The sequence below is a fragment of the Phascolarctos cinereus genome, unplaced genomic scaffold, assembly GCF_003287225.1.
Source record: "Phascolarctos cinereus isolate Bilbo 61053 unplaced genomic scaffold, phaCin_HiC Scaffold_1;HRSCAF=81, whole genome shotgun sequence".
Lineage (NCBI taxonomy): Eukaryota > Metazoa > Chordata > Mammalia > Diprotodontia > Phascolarctidae > Phascolarctos > Phascolarctos cinereus.
Window position 1 is genome coordinate 10,646,297 of NW_027555514.1, and position 16,508 is coordinate 10,662,804.

A 16,508-nucleotide genomic window follows, 5' to 3' on the forward strand; every position below is an offset into this window, starting at 1 on the left:
TACTAGCATGTTTCTTTAGAAAAACATAAAATGTACATAGCAATTGAGGGCTATTGAAAGTCTCTTGGCAAGGTCTATGTTTGGTGTAACTGACCACTTTGCATGATTTTACTAAATATACAATGGGAATTCTCGAGGGCACATACTAAGTTACTAAAAGTCTGTGAAATGAAATTGAATATTGCATTGTTGTAGAATACATCACCACATTAAGAGTGGTCAGGTGAGGCTATGTTTGTCCTTACATCAGGAGGTAAAACTCTGACTACGAACAGGTCATTAAATGAAGAGTGTATCTGACTGGTAATGTCTGGTCTGCGTCACGTGAAGGCTGGAGTGCTGCTGACTGGTGACTCTATTTGTGTTTGACAGGGCGGCTCACCACACCTCCCTAGATCAAAGCTCTCCACCCTTGAGTGGAACCTCACCATCCTACAAATACCCATTACCTGGAGCGCAAGACACAAAAGACGACTTCCCACTTCGAAAAACTGGTGAGTAGATTTAACGAAGACCCTTCCAAAGTCAACTCAGGGCAGCATCTCATTGTGGCAAGTGGCATGATCATGGGAGCAATGAATTGAAAGGTTTTAACCAGAGTCGTTCAGGATATATTCCTAGACTGTATCCACTCTGATCTACTTTGAATATTTCTGTTGTATATATATATATATATATGTGTGTGTGTGTGTGTGTGTGTGTGTGTGTGTATGTGCATGTGTGTCACACACACATGCACACACACACACACACGTCTATCTAGGAAAATATATCTGCTTTGAATAGCTAATTTATAGGGCGTTCATGAAGCTAGCTTTGGTTGCCATTTTAATTTCTATTATGTATTTAAGAGAATTTTATATTTATATTTTCAAATTATTTCAATTACCTGGCCTGACATAGGCTGATAGAGTGGCTTCTGGGACCTTTTTTGGATAACGTTTCAGCATTCAAGAATGAAAATGAAATGGCTTCTTTAGTAATTATATTGTAGGTATCCACAATACATTGGACTCCTCAATGTCTAGTGACTGCAGATGAGCTGCCAGCATTCACCTCAGTTACAGGGAAGGGATGATGGGTAGGGATGAGAGAAGAGAACGTTTCCTTTTCCTTCTTGTTAAATCACCTTAAAAAAGGAGGTGCTTATAGGTTCCCTTTTCAGTGAGGAGAAAACTAAGTCCAGACAGGCTGACTGACTTGCCCATCAGTTTTGTAGAAAGCAGGAGAACTCTGGGAAATCCTTTGCCCACCAGCTCAAATTAACCCAGATGGAAAAGCTGTTGTTTAGAATTAAATGCTACTCCCCAATTCAGAATCGTTTTCTGTTTCTCTCACTTTCTGTGTCCGCTTAGACATATCTCCCTGTGTTAGCTCTGATATGGCAAAGACGTTTGTGCCTTTTATTGAAATAAGTTTGGCAAGCCTCCCCCATAATACCTGCCCTTTGCTATGGCAGCTCCTGAAGATGGTACTCCAACAAACATTATAAGACTTTCTCTCTCATCCAAACCTTTTTAGAAGATATTAGGTTTGAAAAAAAATCTTGCTCTTTTCTTGGCTCACTCAGGCCATGAGTTTGTAGGGGGTTAATACTATGCAGAATTTCATATGTAATGTATAGAACAGGACAAATAAAGCTGAAGGTCCTGTGCATTCATTTTTCTTCAGTAATTTGGAAGCTCTTTGATTTGGCTAATAAGTGTCTCCCTCTACCCCTTCATAAATGGATCCATGAAGTACAGTGGTGAATAAAAGAAAGAGAAAAAATCAGCAAAATTCACTAACAAACTGAAAAAAAATGGTCATCCTATGTGTGCAGGGTTCCACAGCCATAGTCCCCCGCCTTTGCAAGGGAGGACATGAGAGGCGGCCGGCTCAGACGTTTGCTGTGTAGCCAGACTTCCTCACTATGATTTTGTGGGGTTCACTTTGCATCACGTGGTTGCTCTTTCCGCCTTGTGTGGTCACTGTGCATAGCTTTCCTGGTTCTGCTTCCTTAGCTCTTCATCAGTTCATGTCAGTCTCCCCACCCTTCTCTGAATCCTTGATACACTTCTCATGTGTATAATCCTTCATATGCCTGGCACACAGTAAGAGCTTAATCCATGCTTGGCGACTGTTGACATCATTTCTTACAGCAAGCATATTAATATGGACTGTTGTATTGACGTACTACGTGTGCATGTTACTAAATGCAGAAACTATTTTCTTTAAATCAGTAATCAAACAACTGTGGAGCCCCTTTTGTCTGTCACCCCTGTCCTAGGCACTGGGGAGGGGGAGTAGCATGTCGGAAAGGTGGAAGACGTCTTCCCAGCTCCTAAGAGGTTTGTGTGACCTTTGTGTGTCCTAGGCAGAGAGGTTTTTTTGGGGGGTTGTTTTGTTTTTAGGTGGTACCTTTCTGAGTAAAGAATCAAAAGGAAGGGTGTCTGTACCATGATTCAAGTCAAGTCTGACTCTGTGTCAGCCACTGCTGACCCAAATGCAGCCTCTGTTTCTGATTAGATGGAATTTCCTTACACATGCCCATGTGAGTGTACTTGCACACTCATCTACAGACAGACAGACACACACACACACACACACACACACACACAATTGAATTTCACTATTGCTGAGCACATTCAGGGAGGCCAGATCTAGACAAAAGGTAATTTTTAGGCAGTGTACACTTGGAAGCACCACTGACGCAGAGGCCTAGCTGTAGGCTGGACAGAGTCGCCCTGTTCCTCTGCAGGGGCTACTGATGGAGACAGGGAGGCTATGGCCTGGGGTCGTAGGGCCGTGACTGGCCTTTTGGAATGCAAGGAGACACTGAAGGAAAACATCGGCTCTTGATGGCAGGAGGCTGCCGATGATGAGTGATACAGTTACACGCACAGGAGAAAGCCTGGCCTCCTGCTGGGCCTCGGCCTTTGAATGGACCTCCACCTCCAGGAGGTTGGAAGCCGAGGGCCAGGCTGGTTCTGATGTTGAAAAGAAGTGGCATTTGAAACCAGTAAGAATCCACTGGGAAAAAACAACCTACTGAGATAGGCCTCCTGCCTTGGGATGAGCAGCAGAGCTGGCGAGAGCCATTTCCATGAGAACAGCTTTATTCCAAAAGATGGAAAACAAACTTATTCATTTTCTCTTTGAGACAGTGTTGTAGATTTACTGTCTAACAAGGTTGGGTTTTTTTAGGTACTTTGGTGAGATTATCTTGTCATCTTATTCTATCTTCCGCCCGCAGTAGGATGCAGACTATGTGTGCCAGGCTGGGGATTAATGTGGAAAATGGGGCCAGGGCCGGGGCATGCAGCCTGGTCCCACCCGTCCAGATGGGACCTGCTTCCTCCCATTTTCTGCAGGAAGGAGTTTTCTTTTCTCTCTCCTTCACAGTCTGTTTTTAAAAATCCCGTAGATCTGGACGGCATGGCCGTCTGTCGATCTGAAAAACTTCTGACTTGTGACAGTTACGTTCTCATGCAGCTGTTAATGCTTTCATATCTCTGCAGGGGTTTCCAAATATTCTTTAATTCAATTCCCATTGTCTGTATAAGAGAAGCAGGCTTTAATTCAGGGCAGATGTTTTGAGTGCGTGATTTAAAATGCTCTACCAGATAACTTTGTTAATTAAAAGTGGACCACACAATCTCAACTCTTGAAAAATATGGTGTGCATATTACACAAATATATGTCTATACACATAGTACACACATATATGTATATGAAGCATTATATACACATACGTATATACACTCATATTTCTAAAATTGTGCCTGTGTTTGAATACACATTTGTTAAGTAGAGAGACTATGATATGGTTAGCATGAATGCAGTATTCAGTGCCTTTATTTGAAAATAAGTTCTGTATAATGCAAGTGTTATCTCTGTAGAAATTCGGATTTTATTTAAGAAAGAATCTATTTAAATCTGAACTGGGTGGATTAAAAGGGACCCAAATACACAGTAAAGTGTACTAGAGGATGAAGACCATGATTACAAATGTCTTCAAGCTGACTCTTGATCCTCTGTCCCTATAAGCCCATTCAGCTCCTTCCTGGATTCAGAAAAGGGCCTGTGGATGAGAACTGACAAGACAGGCCCTTGTTGAGTATAACTGGGATCTCTGAACGCATTTCTGTTTTTGCTGACATCAGCACCGGGAGTGCCCAAAAAGTTACGGGGCAGATTTAGGGTCTGGGGTGGGGGTGGAGTGACAGGAACCAGGACAGCAAGATTTTGGTGACCCTGAACTGATTAAAGTGACCACAGGGGCGTCCCTCTGGCAGTGGGGACAGATTGGAGCCGCCTCTGCCCCCCTGGGACCGTGGCAGACAATGATGGCCCAGGAGCACTTTGAGTTCCAGAAGGGCCATAGCCTGCAGAAATCTGACCTTTGTCACTCAGGGTGGACCTCTCCTTCCTCTCCCCGAGGGGCAGAATCCTTGTGGCCACTGGCATTTGGAAAGACTTGGCTGTTTTAAATAGGGGTCCTGGAATTTGCTTTATTGATGGTCTTTCCGAATTCCCCTTTTATTTTTTAAGTTAAAAAAGCAACACGATAAACTGGTATCAATAGCTTTTACTTTTGTGTCGTATATTTTCCCTTCCCTCTCCAGCAAGCCATCCCTTATAGCTAATTCCTTTTAATAAAGAAAGAAAAAAGCAGTTCAGCCTAACTGATAATACATCGGCCGAGGCTGATATCATATACAGTGTTCCACACCCGTAGTCCTTTACCTCTATAAGGAAGAGAAGGAGGCACACCAAATCTCCTTTAAATTAGAATTCCAAATAGGAACAGAAGGTATTTTTTGACTAACCCAGCATACAGCCCTTCAGAGGCCAGGCAAGGAAGCAGCTGAGGTTATGTGTGCTGGAGTAACTGTTAGTTCAAAGACTAGATAAAACAATTTTTAATTTTTACTTTAATTTTTATATTTATTTATATTTAATTTTTAATTGCCTGCTTCAAAAGGGACAGCATCTCTGGATGGCCTTTGTACAATAGACACACACAGAAATATGGGTGCCAGCTCTCTCCATCTCTATATTTCTCATTAAGAATTTAAAAATTTTGACTAGCCCAATAAAAGAAATGTTTGTGGTGTGGACTGCTGGGGAGTCATTGACTCTAAATTCCCATGACCTCAGTTCACATCCTACTTTTGACACATCTTACCTGTGGGACCCTGGGCAAATGACCGCCCCTCTCTGAGGCTCCCTTTCCTCACCTGTAAAATGCGGGGCTTGGCCTCCGTGGAGGGCCCATGCAGCTTGTGACCTGGGACTCCATGGACCTCGTCGGGCTCAAAGTCATTCTTACCCTATACTCTCAGTTTGGCCCTGGACAGTTTGCCCAGTTTTATTAATGTTATAGGATAGATTCATAATCCTGGGGGACCTCAGAAGCACTTAGTCCAGCCCCTATTTTACAAATGACGAAACTAAGACCTGGAGAGAGGAAGGGATTTGTCCAAGGTATGACAGATAGGAAACCTCAGTGCTGAGATTCGAACCCAAGTCCTCTGGCTCAAGGGGCAGAGCTCTTTTCTGTGAATGACGCTGGCCCCTGGATCATCACCATGTGGAAAGAAGGCTTCTGGCTTCAGGCCTCTTGGCAGGGCTGTGGATTTCTCGCAGAAGTTCTGCTTGTGGAGGGGTCTTGATCTGACCCAACTCAGCAGAGGTGCATGAAGAAATGCATCATGAAAAGCGAGGGTGCATTTTTGCAGTGATCTTATGTCCCATTCCATTCCTGAGATCTTTCCTTGGGAACCTGGCCTTCCTCTGATGCCTGCAGCTCTTGGCGTGAACAGTCTGAGCAGGGGTAGCTGGCTGGCTTACCTCTACTGCCCTGGAGCCTACGAGTCCTATAAATCAGGCTTCTGGGCTAATGGGACTCCTCCAGCCTCATTAAAACATGCATTTTAATACCCAGAATCACCAGAATGAGGCTCAGAGATGGAAAGAATCCAAAAACAGGGCTCAGGTTTTGGAAGGCCGACTTCATTTTCCATGTGGACTAGTTGGAAATTGGGTGTGTATCATCTTATAAAAATTTGCCTTTCCCCAGTCTATTGTGGCAGAATCACGGGATGTGAGAGACAAGGTGCTTCAGAAATCTTCCAGCCTGAGGTGAGAAGCCTTATTTCATTAGAAGGCCAGAAATTTATCCAATGAGTCCCCACTGGGCCCCCAGAGTATTCTGTACTGTGTTAATCACAGGCAAGATGGAGGGAAGAAAAAGATCAAATTCCTTTCATACGGCAGTGCACAGGAGCAAAGAGGGGGGAGGGTTATTCTCCTTCACCTTTATTTAAAAAGGTGAGTGGCATTGATGCTTTTTGTTTTGACGTGGATATCACTTCCAGCTATGCCCCTGCCCCTTCCCAATGAGCTTTCCCTCCTGATAAAGAAAAACTGTTAAGCAAAACCAGCTGATGATACAGGGACGGTTTCTTACAAGCTGTGCATCCTCCCATTCTGGTAATACCTCTGTCTTTTCTCAGAGTCTGAGCTCTGTCTTTACAATTGCTTAATGTTGACTCCAATGTAGCATGTTTTCATTTATACTGTCGCATTTAGTGGGAGTAAACAGTGTTTCCGGCTTCTGTCAACACTTCAGTCTGCATCAGTTCATATGAATCTTCTCCTGTTTCTCTGAACTTACTGGCATCCTGGAATTCCCTTAGAGCTGTGTGCCACAGTTTGGCCATTCTCCAGTCGATTAATTAGTGCCTACTGTATTTCTAATTTATCTCCCTACCACATAGAGGGCAACCACAAATGCTTTGTACATTGTGATTTTTTTTTCACTTATCTTTAAGCTCTTAGTGGTAGAAACTCAGTGTCAGGGTTGTAGATTAGAGGCATGACATCCATTCACATTTGCCTACGTTTGACAAGGTCGGGAGCTGGAAGGAATCTTGAATCCAAGCAGCTCATTTTACAGATGCGGAAACTGAGGCCACCAAGAGGTGCTGCGACTTGCCCAGGGTCACCTAGCTAGTCAGTCTCTGAGGTAGGATTTGAATGGAGGTCTCGCCGCCCAGTCCAATACCCTATGCATTATGCAGCACTGCCTTTTAAGGCAGAAGAAGCAAACACAACGTAGAGATGTGTTTACTTCTGTCTGTTGTGATCTCAGAGTTCGGCATTTGGCGCTCGCCAGCCTTTCAGGTACTCTGGACTCAGGTCAGTGAAAACAGGGATTTGCACTAACTCAAGAAGGCCCCTGTGAACAGCAGAGATGCTACTGACTTGTGTGACTGCTTCACAGTTACTGTTGTATCGTGGTAAAGAAGAAAACGTAATTGTTTGGAGAAAGTCAGGAAAAAGCAAACTTTGTTACTCAACTATAGACTGAAGGGCTGTTGGTCCCAGTGGATCTCTGACTCTGTGGCCTAGGCATTCCTTCTGAGGGTGCAGACCGCACCCCATCCATGCCTGCCCATCCTAGGCACCTCTTGCCCTAATCTCCTTGTGAGTTTGCCCCAGGGGGGCCCTCCATGTTCTCCTGACATCACCCATGGGCTTTCCATTCCTCTCCTCACATCACTGGCAGAGCTTTCTTCAGTCACCCATTGAGCCACCCAGGGGCTCAGTGGTTAGAGCGCCGGGCCTGGAGTCAGGAAGATACGAGTTCAAATCTGGCCTCAGGTGACGTTGGGCAAGTGACTTCACCTCTCCCAGCTTCTGTTTGTTCACCTATCAAATGAGGCTCATCGTAGCCCCTCCCCCAAGGTGGGTGTGAGTCTCACATGAGATCACGTGTCCTCTGCGAGCCTTAGAGCCCTATGGGAGCGCCAGCGGCTGCTGATTCTCGTGGGCTGCCTCTCTGGCTTCTCCTCCGTACGTCCTTGTTCATAGAGTGTGGCGGCCTGCTCCTACCCACCGCCCTCATTGACCCTCTGACCATCTGCGTTTTGGGTCATCAGTCTGGTCTGTGAAAGGGCAGCCCTGAGATTCATAAAAAGAGAAGCTATTTACGTTCTGAAGTCCCCAGAGCTTCCAATCCCATCCCGTGTTTTCTAGGCGAGGGAAGGAAGGCTCATGGAGACTGTAACCTGTCTATGGCATGATTATGAAGGCGGGGGAGGGAGTGAGCCTTGGCCTCGCAGTTAAAGCATTGGTCAGCGGCGTGACCTTGGCCGAGTCTCCTTACTTCTGTTTCCTCACTGTGAAAAAAGAGGGTGAGACCAGATGCTCGATAAGGTCCCTTTCAGTTCTTCATTTATTCTCCTTAGGCCTGGCAGCTGGGTGGCATCTTTGGAGCCCGGGCCTCCTCATGAAGGATTAGCCCCAGGTCACATTCAGAAAGAAATTGAGGAGCCCTGCACAGCCTGTCCCAAGTGTGGGTTCATGGATAAATAGACACATAGACACACTCACACCCATTCGCACAGTCATCCTTGCACAACACACACACACACACGTTGATGTGTACACTCACACACGTATACACTCATGCTCACACACATTCACACATACACACACACTCATGCTCGCACACACACATTGATGCATGCACTCACACACATATACGCTCATGCTCATACACATTCACGCATTCATACAATCATACTCGTGTGCTCACACACACACATTGATGCATGCACTCACATACCCTCACACACACACTCACATACACATGTAAACTCATGCTCCACATATTCACACATTCATACACTCATGCTCACGTGTTCATGCACACACACATTGATGCATGCACTCACATGCCCTCACACACACACTCACATACACATGTACACTCATGCTCCCACATATTCACACATTCATACAATCATACTCATGTGCACGCACACACACATTGACGCATGCACTCACGTATCCTCTCATACACACGTTCACATGCACATATATATATTCATGCTCACATATATACACCCATTCACACAATCATACTTGCACACACACATTGATGTGTGTACTCACATATCATCACACGCACAGACTCTCACACTCAGACACAAAGACGTTCACATGTACACACATGGACTTGCACACTCAGCCTCCATTGTTTGGGGGATATGATAAGTATAGCAGGATAGCTCATTGCCGTGGCTTCTGTGAAGCTGGTAGGTGGCTGCTGCCACCTTATTTAACCTTCTTATTTAACCAAAGTGATTCCTACTCCCCAGGTGTTTTATCGACTCTGAAAACCTTTCCTTTTCACCTCTTCCAATTAAAGAGACCTTTTAGCACAGAAAGGACATCCTTTGGGGTGAAAGCCTTGGGGCTAACTCACATGCCTAAGAAATCACTCCTTGGAACCCCTCCGCCAGTTTCCACATTCAGGTTAATGTTGGGGTGAAGGTATGTTCCCGTTATTCATATTTCCTAGGACTCCCAGTATGATGTGAGGCCTCAAGGCATTCACAGGCTGCTTTCTCGAGGCTGCCCAATGCTGGGAACACCTCCACCTAAACTGGTTTCCTATTCTTGTTTCAATTAAGCATTTATTAGGCACCTAATAAATTAGTTTCTAGCACATAGTAAGCACTTAATAAATGCTTTTTGACTCACTGTCTGACCAAATGCTGGGACACAAAGACAAGATGGAGTGATTCCTGCCATTAGGGAGCTCTGTCCAGTGAGTGGAGCATTAATAGAATGCTCGTAACATCCTTCAGTTTCACTTGCGTTGCTCTTACAGACTGCCAGCTGTCTTTGAACAGCTTAATGTGAAGGACACTCACTCCTTTGTGGCTCCAGCATGAAACAAATTAATTTCTTCTCATTTCTATCAAGTGGAGTCAGAAGGAAAAAAAAAAACCAATCCATGCTGTAAAGGTACCATAGCAGCTGAATGCAAATGAAAGGCCTTGTGAACACTGGTTCTGGAGGAACCAGGAGGAAACACATTTCCCTGAGTTCCAGGGAGAGGTCAGGGGCTATGGGTGTGAAATACTGCATACGCTGCTGGTTTGTTTTGCTTGTTTTTCTTTGTTACAAAGGGGTGTTTTTTTTGTGCACGGCACATCAATCAGGAAATGCATGATTCCTAAAGTGCACAAACATCAGTAAAACTTTGGGGGGGGGAGGAGATTGCCACAGGTGTAGACAATAGCATGTCAGGGTTACTGGTCATGGGTCAAAGGCCGTTCACAATGACCAATGGTTCAGTAGATCAGTTATCCAGACCCTGCCCTTCTTCCCAGATGTGGACTCCTGCTTCCATTCTGACCTCTTCCCATTTTTTTATTCTTTGAAAGTCTTTCCAAGAGAAGACAGGAGGTGAGCTGGAGAGAGCTAGTGTGGTGCTCAGATCTTGTTTTAAGCAGTTGTGATAAAAGTCTTGCTGGAAATTCTAAACCACTGAGTTAAAGGAAGACTGAAGATTATTGTGGATCATCTATGGTCAAGGTGCTTTTTCTCACCCTTAGCAGGGAATATGAAGAATTGGCCCCACGGGAGTGGAGATGACAGAAGATAGTATTTCCTGTTCAGTTGTTTTTTACTCATGTCTAACTCTTTGGGACCCCATTTTGGTTTTCTTAGCAAAGATGATGGAGAGGTTTGCAGTTTCCTTCCTCAACTCATTTTACAGATGAGGAAACTGAGGCAGACAGGGTTAAGTGACTTTCTCAGGGTCACACAGTAGTAAGTGTCTGAGGCTGGATTTGAACTCAGGAAGATGAGTCTTCCTGACTCTAGGCCTGGAGCTCTGCCCACTGTACCACCTATTGGTAGAAAGTGAGGAAAGTGGTGTTTGGTATCCTTTTCCTTTTTGGATTAGAGATATGAATAAATGAAATGCTCCTTAATAGATGTGACTCTCTAGACAGTGAAATTACAATTTACCTCACAAAATATGATTTGCCCATGAGTCCAAAATGTGTTTAATGGTAGAGATAATAGAAACCCTATATAAAGTGACAAGGGGATTGGAAATTCAACAGTGGTCATTTCATCCTGGAAAACAATGAAAATGAACATTGTCCATCTTCTTGGATGGCACAGTTGATTTGATTTATAAAGTTGAGGAGAAAAAAGAACTTTCACTTGAGATTTTGTCTACTAAAATATGGGAAATGTGAATTTGACAAAAAGGAAACTTTTAAAAAAATCTTCCGTCACCAGTTAAAATAATCAGGAATGAGGTTTGAGAGTTGTTAATGGAAGGATTACTCATCCACCCCACTCATTAATTGATCCTTGAGAAATCAGAATGATCTGAAGTCACATCCTGTTGATAGGTACTGGCTTTGGAGTCAGAAAGACCTGGATTTGAATTCTTTCTGTGGCCCTCACTGCTCTTGGCACCCTGGACACACATTTTACCCACTTAGTACTTTGGTTTCTCATCCATAAAATAAGGGAATTGAACTTGCTGGCTCTCAAAGTCTCTTTCATTTCTAAATCTCTGATCACTGCTGTGTGAGCTCTTTAACACGTGGGCAATTTTTGTCTTTGTATCTTTGCCCAAAGCAGGTGCTCATTAAACCCTTATTTAATTGAGTTCCAGCCTTGGGCTTCTGTGATTCTGTGAGACTTTTCTGCTGTGATATGTGTGCTGTAAAGAGGGGAGAAGGGAGAGGGGGAAGCAGCCGAAGTCCCCCTACACCACAAAACATTTCTAGCCTCTGAAGAAGCCATCGTTTCCAAGGAGGCAAGTGGGGAGGTAGAGAAATTGAGAAAAGCATGGGTAAAAACTGACAGGCAGTTACTGGTTGTATCATCTCTCCTTTCATTTCCAGTGAGTGGTATTTATAGTCTCATTTTTAATGAACTCGTACTGAAATTTTATTCTCACATTTTATTATGCAAGAAACATTTATAGACACCTAAGTGCGTACATTTGCATGTAATATTGTGCCCTTAAGTGTTTTAAGGTGGTTTTTCCCTTTACACATTTTTGATGGTCTATAATGGGGCACATTAAGTATTAGTTACCATTCTTCACTCATCCTTATGCTTAGACGACAACTAGTTAAATGCCTTTAAAAGCAAAATGAATGTGCTTGTCTTTCTCCTGCCTTCAGATCATTTCTGACCATTTATCTTCTGGCTAGTGAAAAAGATTATTCATTGGACCGTAGGACAATTTGTATTGTCGTGACCAGATAGAAGAACGAGTCTGGAAACATTCTGTGACCTTCTTGATTCCTTGTCAATATAAAGTTCTGCAAAATCGGTCTGTCTTCTCTGTCATCCCATATAAAGTTCTGCCTAAGGAACAACGGTGTTCCCTGTGTCCCAAAGGCACAAGCTGGAAGAAGAAGATTGTAATAGCTAGCTGTTGTCCATTCTTGAAGAGGACCAAAAGGACAAAATCACAGGACCATCCATTTTATTAAAGTACTTAAAGTTTCCAAAGCACTTTCCCCCCAATCACTCAGGGGTGTGTGTGTGTGTGTGTGTGTGTGTGTGTGTGTGTGTGTGTGTGTGTGTGTACAAGATACAAGCATTATTTTACCCTCATTTTACAGAGAAGGAACTAAAGCTTAGAGATTTTAAGTGACTTCTCTGTGTTCACCCACACAGCTCATAGGTGTCTGAGCTACGATTCAAATCCACATTTCCTCATTCCAAGTCACCATGACATGTTGGCTCAGAGGACACTGAGTCCAGCTTGTAGCTGGCACTCAGTCTTTTGTGCCACAAGCAGAAGTGGGCATCTGCTCTTCCACCTTGGCTGAAGGCTCTTGGTGCGAAGGCACCGCTGCCTCTTCAGATAGCCCCTGCCCCCTTCATTGGGACGACTCGTTTTGGGGGATGTTTTTCCTCCATTGAGCCTCTTTCCAATTCCTACTCTTTCTGCCCCTGGTTTTGTCTTGAGAGGCCACATAGGGCACTTTTGACACCTCTTCCCCCTGACAGTCCCACAAACACATCAGATGACACTTAGATCTTCTTTTCTTCAGCCTAAAATTGCCCGCTTCATTCAGCTTTCTCAGTTTCCTCATCAAACTCCCCCCAAATAGACTAAATCAGTTTTAAAACATTATGCATTTTGGAGCCTGTGTGGAAAAGCTATTCAAACCCAGTGTGCTGATGAGAATTTGTCAATACCTTGGTGACTTGCCAATATCTTGTTAAGATCCAATAAGCATTTATTTTGGACATTAAGGTTTCCAGAGTACTTTACATGTGAATTTATCTCATTTGATTCTTCCATGGAGCCTGTGAGATAGAAGTTATGATTATACACATTTTACAGATTAGTCAACTGAGGCTACATGACTTGTTTGCTGTCACATAGGTACTAAGTGCCAGTGTGTGGCAGGATTCAGACTCAGATCCACATGGGTCCTAGGCTGATGCTTCCTCTGCTGCCCCACTTAGCACAGATCACAGAAGAAGCAGTTTGAGCCTTTGCTGGCAACGTTGTCACTGGAAGCTTATCTCAATGATGTGGGCAGGGGCGACGCACCACCCTGAGCGTATTAACAGCTAGAAATGTAAAACAAGTTGAAACTGTGCCCTAATTCTGACTCTCCTAAAGAAAAGAAAGCAGCATTTTGTTGGTTTCTTTGAGCATCTTCCTGCTTGGTAATGGCCTCCATCCTTTCTGTTAAATGGCTCTACCAGAGGGCAGAGTCCCTCACCTCTTTTGCTAATTAAGTTGCAAGAAACAGAAATGATCTGTCTGAATATAAAGACGACATGTGAGGGGAAATGTGTTTTAATCAGGTCCATGTTGGCGGAGTAAAAATTGGCAAATTAGAGCTTCAAACAGGTGTTTTCTCTAATTTTAACTCGAGAGACCTTTTCTTTAAAAAAAAATAAGGGGCTTCAGTGAAGCACTTTTTGTAAGGTAAAGACTTTCTGTGTCAAATACATTCTGAAGACAAGCAAGGTGGACACTTTTCTTCTTTCTGATATTCTATTCTCTTTCCATTGTCTAGGAGTTAGGAGATTAAGCATTTTCCACCAGCATTGGATTAGAGCTAAGAAGGGATCTTAGGGTCATCTGGGGCAGGCTCTTCATTTTTCAGAAGAGAAAATTGAGGCTTTGAAAAGGGTAGTGACTTCCCCCCAGCTTTCACAAGGAATCAGTAGCAGGGTTGTTTTTTAAATCCAGGTTGTCTGGCTCCAAATCCAGTCTTTTTACCCTTGTACTAACGTGGCTTGTGTAGCTAAAATGTTATATGTGGAACCACTTTCATGGTAGATGAGGCTCTGGTCTAGTTTCAGGAAGATCTGAGTCCAAACTCTATCCCAAAATCTTAATAGCTGTGTGACTTTGGGCAAGTCACTTTAATGCTGTCTATCTCAGTTTCCTCAATTACTGCTTAGGTTTTGGTGTGAGGATCAAATGAGATACCATAGGGAAACAGGGAAGGGTGCAAGCATTTATGAAGGACCTACTATGTGCCATGCATTGTGCTAAACACTTTATGAGTATTTCATTTGATATATAAAGTTCTTTGCGAATCTTAATGACTTGTAGGTATTATTATTTTTATAAATTGGAATGGTTTGCCATTTCCTTTTCCAGCTCATTTTACAGATGAGGAAACTGAGGCAAACAGGGTAAAGTGACGTACTCAGGCTCACATAGCTAGTAAGTGTCTGAGGTCACATTGGCACTCAGCTCCTCCTGACCCCAGTGCTCTTTGCACTGTGCCGCTGAGTTGCCCCTATTTTAAGGCACAGGTTAAAAAAATGTATTTCTGCAGCTAGAAAAAGCTGAATGACTGAAAAAATGCATACACTCTAATTAGCTTCTTTAAGAACAAGGGAAGTGCTGTGGTAGAGTTGACAGAGGAGAGTCCTGAAGACTTAGGTTCAAATCTTACTTCTGCCACACTGGCCTCATGAGCCTGGGCTCGCACTGCTCCTGAACAAGACCCTGAGGGTGGATGATGCTGAGAAGGTGTTGACCTACATTGGGCAAGGGAATGTCCTCACCCTGAGCTCCCTCTAGAAATACAGTCCCAGGTCTCTTCAAGTCAGAAAGGGCATCTCGAATACAGATCGGTTAGATTTTTTCTATTTGCCTTTATTTGACTACATCCAACTTTTTGGCTTTGTTAAATGAAAAGTCAGCAGATGCTTGAAGAGGTAGCATGTGCAGGACATTCCTTCTGAGCTGTGCCTGCCCTGGGAAGGAAGCCTAACTTTACCAGGGGCCAGAAAGTATAGGGCTGATTCTAATTCCTGTTTCACCATTAAGACTGCCTGGCATGAGCTCCAACTTCAGGAGAGAATATGGTACTCCTTAGAAAACAGAGGAACCAGAATTTGCTCCCTCCTCCTTCCTTCTGTCTCCCTGCCTTCAGCTCTGTCCTCTTTAGAAAGAATCTTTGATTTCATTTGGTGGAGGATTCCCAGTGTGTAACCTTCCTCCACCACCAGATTGGCATTCATCAAGAGCTTATTATTCAGTTCAATTGAGCAAGACTTTAATAAGTGCCTACTATGTGCCAGGCCTATACACAGGACCAGGGAGCTAAGGACAAAAAACTAACAGGCCCTGTCCTCGAGAAGCTTACTTTGCCCAAACAGAATGTACAGTTCTTAGAATATCCAAAATGTCACCCAATAAGTCTGTACTGATTTTGAGAAAGAAGAGGAAGGGGACATCTGGAAGTGAGAAGGGCAGAAAACACATCTTTGATGAGGTGGCGTTTGGATAATCCTTGAAGGGAGCTAGAGGTTTGAAGAGTCGTTCCACCTGTGACAAAGGCAGTCCTCCCACAGAGGTCCTACGTGGGGGGACAGGACAAAGGCCACTTTGGTCAGAGCATAGTCCCTGGCTGGGGGTCATGTGTTGTCAACATGGAAGGATGGCTTGGAGCCAGTGTGTGAAGGGCTTTGAAGGCCAGATCCAGAGGGTTGTATTTGTTTCTGGAGATGATATTGTCTCATTAAAGCCACTTGCATAGGGAGGTGACATGGTCAGACTTGTGCTTCAGGATGGCTCTTTAACATCTCTGCTTAGGAGGAATTGGAGAGGAAAAAGACCCAAGGCAGGGAAATTAGTTTGGGGTTGTTGAAATAGTCCAGGCCAAAAGGGGAATAAAGGCTTGAACCACAGTGGGCGAGGTGGGACTGGACATTAGGGGGACAGATTGGTGAGGCAGTGGAGGTTAGAATGACAAGTCTGGGCAACTGGTTGAATGTGGGGGATAGGTAACAATGCGCACGGTCAAAGGCCACTCTTAGGATCAAACCCTTGGCCACCAGAGACATGGCAGCTCCCCTTGGAGTCCTGGGAGCTACCTTAGGTCACAAAGCCAGTGTGTACCCTCGGCTCTGAGGTGAGCCCTTTATCCATTAGGCCCTACTGTAATTTTAATCATCTTGGAATGAAATGTTTCCTATACAAAAGGGTCCACTGCCCTTATAGCTCGTCTTTTTAGAAGCCCATGTTAATTTACTTTGGAGGCAAAGAAAGCAAACCAAACCAAACCAAAACAAAAAAACAAAACAAAACCCAAACCCTGGTGTCTGTCTGTCTCTCTGTACCATGAAAAGAATTCTCTTCTGATGGGTCTTGTTCTAAAAGGAGAAAACAGTTAAAACTTACCCAGAAGGAAAAAGCATCT

The 16,508-nt window shown here is 44.0% G+C and overlaps 1 protein-coding gene across 1 annotated transcript in view; it reads left to right on the forward strand.

Moving 5' to 3' along the window:
• The window catches only part of HDAC9 (histone deacetylase 9), a 573,266-nt gene that overhangs the window by 147,914 nt on the left and 408,844 nt on the right, over positions 1 to 16,508 (forward strand). The window contains 1 exon segment of the mRNA XM_078150730.1: positions 373 to 494. Within this exon segment, the coding sequence (XP_078006856.1) occupies positions 373 to 494 (122 nt within the window).